Source organism: Astatotilapia calliptera, chromosome 4 (genome assembly GCF_900246225.1).
Source record: "Astatotilapia calliptera chromosome 4, fAstCal1.2, whole genome shotgun sequence".
NCBI lineage: Eukaryota > Metazoa > Chordata > Actinopteri > Cichliformes > Cichlidae > Astatotilapia > Astatotilapia calliptera.
In genome coordinates, this window is record NC_039305.1 from 20461316 (window position 1) to 20469376 (window position 8061).

At 47.1% G+C, this 8061-nt stretch overlaps 1 protein-coding gene across 2 annotated transcripts; it reads left to right on the forward strand.

The window, feature by feature from the left end:
* Nucleotides 1-7: 7 nt before the first annotated feature.
* Nucleotides 8-7742, forward strand: cdr2l (cerebellar degeneration-related protein 2-like). 2 transcript variants are annotated; one of them, XM_026165374.1, is made up of 5 exons: nt 8-979; nt 2966-3078; nt 4720-4868; nt 5166-5330; nt 6201-7742. In XM_026165374.1, the coding sequence occupies exons 1-5, from the start codon at nt 901-903 to the stop codon at nt 7135-7137; spliced, it is 1443 nt and encodes a 480-aa protein (XP_026021159.1). In that variant the 5' UTR covers nt 8-900; the 3' UTR covers nt 7138-7742. The 2 variants fall into 2 exon arrangements, with proteins under 2 accessions (XP_026021159.1, XP_026021160.1); XM_026165375.1 differs by lacking the exon at nt 8-979 and adding an exon at nt 991-2828.
* Nucleotides 7743-8061: the final 319 nt, after the last annotated feature.

The following is an 8061-nucleotide window of genomic DNA, read 5'->3' on the forward strand; positions in this document are numbered from 1 at the left end:
CTGGTGGGGACGCTGTCAAGTAAACGATGATGTCATCTTTAGTAGTGCTGCTTTCAGGAACTCCTGCTAACGTAGGACTCAAGAGCCTCCCACACTTTTTATGAGTAATGTCATTGCTTATGTTGGTAAATACACAGTAGTCAACATCATTTACGAAAAGGGTGTGTATATATTTTAATCTTCATGATTATGTGTTAATTTACCTACATTATAAAGAATCCGGCCCTTTTTGGCCACTTAAAATGTGTTTATAGTACCATTATGTTTTACTTGTTTCAATTTCCGCTGGCCCTTTTGGCCAGATCTCTCTTTTGTAAGCTTTGGATAGTGGCCGGATCAATCCAAATATCAATAGTATTGATACGAACGCTGATATTGGTATCGGCTCAATATCAATATTTGCAGTACTGCACAGTAAAATGGTCTGTTAAAAAAGTCTATTAACCTCACTGATAGGGTAAAAACAGCACTGAATTCTTTAAGGGAACAGTAGAAGAAGAATCTCAAAAGACTAACGTTGCAAACAGCACTTTTCTCCCACAGCACATAAACGCAGCACCAGCAGCGCTCGGTTACTCGGTTGCCGCCAGGCTGCCAGTCTGCGTCCGCTGCTGCTGCTGCACATCAAAGCCTGATGAGACACCGAGGAGACGCTGTCAGCCTCCTCCAACCTGCTTCACGTCGAGGCCGCTCGGATGCGGGGTGCTTCATATCTGCGGACGCTTCGAGAAGAAAAAGGAGAAGGAGCAGGTGCACCGAAGTCCCCGCCGCCGAGGTTTCCTCTCTCTGAGTGATTTGGGGGGGCTGTTGTTCGTTGTCACTTCCGGGCGAGCAGTCGGTACCACCGGCAGCTCACATCGCCGGCGGAGGAGGAGAAGAAGAGGAAGTTCGGCAGCATCGATGCTTCGCGCGGGGAGGATGGAGGAGTTTGTCACGGAGGAAGAGGAGCCGTGGTACGACCAGCGGGACCTGGAGCAAGGTGAGCCCACTCCTCCCAACCCCACCCCTTTTCTATTAGCAACCGCTGGCCCCCGGGTGTTCATGCATTTAGAGGTGGGTGGAAAACCGGGAGGAGGTTGCACCTCTTAAAGGCAACTCATGCACGAGTTGGAGCTGCCTGCCCTTCATCTCATCAATTACTCCGATCCTGTCAGCGGTGGTTCGGACAGCAGTCCTCCTGTCAGACTGACTGAATGTCTTCCTCTCATCTCAAGCTGTTTTTCTCTCTCAAATCCATCAGCCCACTTGCTGTGGAGCTGCATGACGTTATTTTGAGTGTATGTTCCTAACAAAAAGGTCAGCACAGTGTGTGCAACAAATCCCCAGAACTTTGTAGATTTTTGAATAAAATGAAAGAAGCAAAGAGCAGCAAAGGCAGCTCAGACTGTTTATTGTTGCTCCTCCTTGCTGCTGTGTGACCAGCCCTGCCAGAAAAATGGCTTTAAAAGGCTGCAGTTTCACTGAGAGTGCGTCTGAGGAGAGCTGTGCTCTGGAAAGCCTGCGTCCTCCTGCAGCAGCATCACCCCATCTCCTGATTACCTGCTGACCCAGAGAGCTAAAGCAGCTTTGTAGCGTCATTGTGCAGCATGCATGGAGAGGCAGGTGGATTTGACTCCCTGTGTGTGTGTCCATCATCAGAATTTCATCTCAGCATTATTCAGCATACAGACTAAAGTCATTAGCCCCCCCAACCCCACTCTGTTCCCATCCCGCAGGCTGATCTGATTAGGGAGCCCCAGACGAAGCCTCCTTAGTGGAGATCAGAGATTTGAGGCTTTTCGGGGTCAGACTGGAAGCGTAATTACCGTCAAGCTCTCACTGTGCCACACAAATACACTGTGTGCACTTTAGAGCCTGGCATCATTTTGCCCCAGAAATGATGCTGCGTTATGCAACTTTTCTGCTGCCGGATCTACTATTTGGTGACACCACCCCCCTCGCCTACCCACCCCCTACCTCTGTGTGGTTATTAGAATCAGGCAAACATGGAAAATGAGTCCTGGCAGATGGTGTGGTTAGTCCTGCAGCTTCATCTGACCTGTGAGGGGGGGCCTGTTGCATGAGGAGTTAGAGTTCAGTCCCTGTGATAAGGATGACTTTCTCAGCAAGGCCTCCTGCACAGAACTCAGAAGTTATATAACAGAAGACTCTCGGCACGTGCCCGCCACAGGGACAGAAGCGGCGCCGTGACTGTGAGGTGCCGTGCGAACTCTCCTCCAACGCCTCTTCCTCAGCTCATTAGCGCTCTCCGGTTCAGGCTGGAGTTTTGCTATCTCTTCTGTCTTGTTGAAGCATGTCCTTGCCTCCCCTCGCTGCGTTTTAGGCGACAGAGAGGATGCACAGCGTGCACAAATGGAGCTTGTTAAATATGTTAGATAAGGCAGAGGTGTTACATGCAAATGAGCCCAATCGGATCTAATCTTTTGGGTTTTACACCTGCAGAACTGCATGCATGCAGGCTTGTGTTTTTATCCTCTGCGTTGGGTTGAAAAAACACTCCATTCACTGCTCAGTAATGGATGTCAGTGCCTCTCTGTCTCCTCCCGTCCCTCCACTCCCCCATGTTTGTTATGAGCTCCAAGTATACAGAGCCAGCAGGATTCTCCTCCTCCTCCTCCTCCTCCTCCTCTTCAGTCCAGCTTGTTTTTATCCACCAGAGGAGAATGAATAATGGATGCTTCACGCTGTGTCAGAAAATATCAGCAACTGTTAAGGTGTTGTCAGAGCTCAGGCTCCTGCTGTGCGCACAACTGCAGGCTTTTATCAGCATGATGTGAAGAGAAACCAATCTGCAAGACAACTATTGTGATCTTTAAAATAAATGCACGGTAATATTTGGTGCCTGTTCTCTTTATCTTGGTTTTCATTAAGTCATCCACAAACAAGCGTGAACAACTGGTTTTAGCCGTAAAGCCCTGAGAGCGAACTCTGCTTATGTCTGTCCTTCTCTCCCATCTCTCGTCAGACCTGCATTTGGCAGCGGAGCTCGGCAAGACCCTCCTGGAACGCAACAAAGAGCTGGAGGACTCTCTGCAGCAGATGTACATCAACAACGAGGAGCAAGTGCAAGAGATTGAGGTGTGCTACTCCTGGGCTGCTGCCTGTCTGTGTTCCTTTCCTACTCAGTTATGGTATAAAGTGAGGGGAAGAAATGGCAGAAAGCAGCACGAGTGTGTGAGAAGAAAAAAACACGTGCAGAATGCGTCAGCCTCTTCACAGCTCAAAATCTGCATGTGGTGTTAGCGACGAGGCTCACCGAGGGTAAAGTAAACACCTGATGAGAGCCTCTGAAAATGTATTCTCAGTCTTAGAGATAGACACACAAAGTCAACGTATCGAATTTTGGCGAAACCTGTATATAAACTCGCTAGCCACTATATTAGGAACACCTTACTAGTACTGAGTTGGACCCCATTTTCCTTCTGCGCTGTCCTAATTTTTTGTGGTACAAATTTCAAGTCAAGTCAAGTGGCTCTATTGTTATTGCAACCATGTGCAGTGATACAGTACACAGTGAAACGTTCCTCCGAGGCCATGGTGCTACATATGACATATAACAGACAATCTACACAGCACTGCATAAAGTGCAATGTGCAAAAAAACAAAACAAAGACAGTGCAACACCAACCTGAACAGAACGATACAGACACAACACAGTGCATGCACAACAGGGCAATAGAAATGTGCAAAAGACTGAGCATTGTGCAAAAAGCCACTTGGTATATGAGGATGAGGGTGTGTGTGTGTGTGTGTGTGTGTGTGTGTGTGTGTGTGTGTGTGTGTGTGTGTGTGTGTGTGTGTGTGTGTGTGTGTGTGTGTGTGTGTGTGTGTTAATCCAGTCACTGAGTGTTCGGGAGTCTGACAGCTCGGGATAAGAAACTGTTTCGCAGTCTAGCAGCGAGGGCCTGATTACTCCGGTATCTCTTGCCCGAAGGCAGCAGGGTGAAGAGTGTGTGTGGGGTGTGTGGGGCCCTCCACAATGCTGTTGGCTTTGCAAATGTACCAAAGTGAGGTGACTGTGGAGCCCATTTAAGTACACTGAACTCAGTGTCATGTTCAAGAAACCAGTTTGAAATGATTAGTTTTGTGACATGGTGTGCTGTCCTGCAGAAGGTGGATACACTGTGGTCATAAAGGGACAGGCATGGGCAACAACAATACTCTGGTGTCTGTGGTGTTTAAACTATACTCAGTGGGAACTTATTAGTGCAGTGTGCAATTTTGTGACCTTGTGTAATTTGTAGCCTCAATTTCTTGTTCTTAGTTGGCAGGAGTGACAGCTGGTGTGCTCTTCTGCTGCTGCAGTGTTCAGAGATGCTCTTCTGCTTACCTTGGTTTTAATAAGTTGCTGTGGACTTTCTATCAGCTTGAAGCTCTATGGCCATTCACCTCTGACCTCTGACATCAACAAGGCATTTTCTCCCAGAGAACTGCCGCTCTTTGTTCTGACCATTCTCTGTAAACCTTTAAGTTAGATTATTAGATGTAGATTTTCCAGTGTTCTGGCTTAGATGTCTCACAGTTTTGACTGACACTACCCACGAGATGAACTTTTAACCCATATGAACCCCTGTGAACTGTAATTGTATAAACGTGTGTATTTGGGTTAGTTTGCATTCTTTAAAGTACTTCTACCCTGTGCTCCCAGGACCAGTCTGTTCTCCAGATGTAAACCATTAAGATCCTCTCATTTTAATTGCAAACATGCGTCTCTTGCAGTACCTGTCCAAGCAGCTGGAAATGTTGCGGGAGATGAACGAGCAGCACGCAAAGGTGTACGAACAGCTGGATGTGACGGCCAGAGAGCTGGAAATCACCAATGAGAAGCTGGTGCTGGAGAGCAAGGCGTCGCAGCAGAAAATAGACAGGTGACCCACAGCTGCTTTGAGCCCACGCTTTCACTATACGTGGTTGGCCTCTGTGGGAAAAGCAGCGAGCCTGATGTAACAGTCACTTCGTAATCAGCTGAAGAATGTGAGCCTTGCTGCGCTGACAGACCACTCCCTCCACCTGAGCAGCTGGTTTTAAAATAATCGGATTTAAATAATCAGGGATTACATTATGTTATGTTGGTTTGTAATGCTGAGTCATTCCAGCATTGAGATAAAGGTATGGTGTAATCAAAATGGAAAAAATCAGTGATCTGTGTGTGTGCATGCCTGCAGGTTAACCAGCACCATGGAGACCCTACAGAGCCAGGTGGACAGTCTCACAGCTCGGGTTGAGGAGCTGCGAACTTTGGAGGAGCTGAGAGTCCGCAGGGAGAAGAAGGAGCGTCGCAAGACCATCCACTCTTTCCCCTGCCTCAAGGAGCTCTGCACTGCTCCGAGGTCACTGAGCGTCAGGAAATGATTGGTGTCTTTGCTGTCTGTAACATAGAGCTAACAGTAACTGTAACATGTCCTTTGTATGCAAAAAAGTATTTCATTTCTTAGTTTTTTTGCATATTTGTCACTTTTTTCCAGATCATCAAACAAATACTAGACAAACATAACCTGAGTAAATGCAAAACATAGTGTTTAAATCACGATTTCATTTATTAAGCGAAAAAGGTATCCAAACCTACACGGCCCTGTGTGAAAAAGTAATTGTTCCTTAAAGCTAATAATCAGTCATTGTCAATGAGTCTTTCACATCTTTGTGAAGGAATTTGGACCCACTTTTCCTTTTTTTTAAATTCAGCCACATTAGAGGTTTTTTAGCATAAGCGGCCTGTTTAAGCATATAAATCTGATTGAAGTCCAGGCTTGGCTCCAAAACTTTCACTGCTTGTTTCTTAGCCATTCAGAAGTGGACTTGTTGGTGTGCTTCAGGTCATCGTCCTGCTAGATAACCAACCCAGTGAGGCCTTGGTATGGCGAGTGAAACCGAACTTTTTTTCTTTCCAAAAGATGTTGTTAATCACAGTTAATTCCTGACTTAACAAGAGAGGCAGTTACTTTTCCACACAGTGCCAGGTAGGCTTCAGTAGCTGTTTCCTTATAAATGATGAAGTCATCATCTAAAAACTGAATTCTGTATTTGTTCAGGTTATCTTGGTCTAGTATTAAAATTAGTTTGATGTAAAACAAAAAAACCAGAAGGACTTGAATGCTTTATCACTGGACTGTATTTATAGTGTGACTGTGCAGTGTTTGTACATGAAATTTGAATGAGATTGGTCACAAACGCAGCTCACTGAGTGTTTTTTTTCCTGTAAGGTATGAGGATGGTTTCCTGCTGGCCAATCCGGGTAGCGTGGACCTGGCCGAGCGACAGCCGCTGGATGAGGAGAACGACCGTCTGAGAGACATCGTGTCGTCGCTGCACTCGGCCATGGCTGCAGAGCGGTCCAAGCGGGAGGGTGCAGAGAGGGAGTGTGCTGCTGTGCTGCAGGAGTTTGAGCGCCTGGAGCAGCGTCTCCTAGGAGCAGAAGGATGCCAGCTGCGGGTTCAGGAGTTGGAAGCTGAGCTCCAGGAGATGCAGCAGCTCAGGAAGTCCAGGGTGTGTCTGATTGGTGACATGGAAGACGGCCTAGAGAATCTGCTCAATAACGGCCCTGAGACTGACACTCCAGAGGAGAGCCCAGGGCAGGAGGACGGAGGCGAGGGAGGTGCTGGAGAGGCTGGGCAGCAAGGAGGACCGGTGAGAAAAAGCTGCAGCGACACAGCCCTGAACGCCATCTCAGCTCGTGACGCAACCGGTAGACGGCAGGGGAGCTACGCCCTCCACGCCAATGGCGTGCGCAAACGGGGCATGTCCATCCTGCGGGAGGTGGACGAACAGTACCACGCGCTGCTGGAGAAGTACGAGGAGCTGCTGGGGAAGTGCAGGCGTCACGAAGAGAGCCTGTGCCACGCAGGGGTGCAGACCTCGCGCCCCGTCTCCAGGGATCCCTCCATGAAGGAGTACAACATGGCCGCCGCGGGGCCTTCCACCTCCGGAGACGTCGTGATCGCCGCCGCCCCTCCTACACCCCCTCAGACTCCCTCCACCCCTGAAGCCCTGGAGGGGATCAGCAGGCAGGTGGAGCAGGTGGACAAACGGCTGAGCCAGAACACGCCAGAGTACAAGGCGCTGTTCAAGGAGATCTTCTCCCGACTGCAGAAGACAAAGAGCGACATGAACACGAGGAAGAGCAGAAAGACTAACAAGTGAGGCAGAAGCATTTCACTACATATCGTACTGTGTATGACTGTGTACGTGACAAATAAAATTTGAATTTGAATTTGATGAGATACTACAAACATCTCAGTTTACCAAACTGTTTAAAGGCTTCTCATTTAACCGTTTGGACACCCTTCACTGCTGTATCCTGTTTCACATGAAACTGCCAAAGGGATGGAATGCTTCTCCTGACTGTAACTGACAAACTATCTGAACGGAGGGTTTTGTTGTGACGTCGTTTGTAACTGATGCTAAAAAAAAAAAAAAGATAAACACTGAAGCCAAATAACAGGCCAACTTTCAGAAGCTTTAAAACTTGCAGCATTTACAGCATGCATCTGGCTGATAACACAAAAAAAGCTAAATCTGTCTTTGAGAAACAGGAATCGCAAGCTTTTGAATGGCTCAATGAGCTTAAAGCTTTTTGAACTCACCGGATAGCACAAAAGTGTACCTCCTGAACAGGCAGCGATGCTTCTGCATCTTTTTCAGGGATTTATTTCATCATTTCCACACTGTGCTGTCACATGATCCAACTTGTTCCTGTAATAGGCTGTTTTAATGTTTCCTGTTGATTAAAATAACTACTGCATCAACCATGTTCTCCTTTTTTGTTTTTGTTTAAACCTCTGCCAAGGTGGTTTAAATACATGTTTTTGTTACTGCTTGCATGTGTGCTGCCAGTCTGTCTGTAAATGCAACAGCTCGGAAAGTTTTGAATGAATTCTGATAAAACAGATCCATCAAGCTCAACTTTATGATTTATTAAAAATCAACAAAAAGCCTTGTAACTTAGAAACTACGATTCTTAACATGTACAAAGTAGCCTGTAAAGATTTCTAACGTGTCACATTTGACCTCTGACCTCTCCTTCAAGGGCAGTAGATGATCCAAAAGTCAAAGTGATAATACTAT

What these genes read in the sequence shown, in the direction of transcription:
- cdr2l (XM_026165374.1), top strand. Translation starts at nt 901, where the DNA reads ATGCTTCGCGCGGGGAGGATGGAGGAGTTTGTCACGGAGGAAGAGGAG. An exon ending in TCGCAGCAGAAAATAGACAG is followed by an intron (nt 4,869 to 5,165) that starts GTGACCCACAGC and finishes GCATGCCTGCAG; the next exon opens with GTTAACCAGCACCATGGAGA. An exon ending in GAGCTCTGCACTGCTCCGAG is followed by an intron (nt 5,331 to 6,200) that starts GTCACTGAGCGT and finishes TTTTCCTGTAAG; the next exon opens with GTATGAGGATGGTTTCCTGC.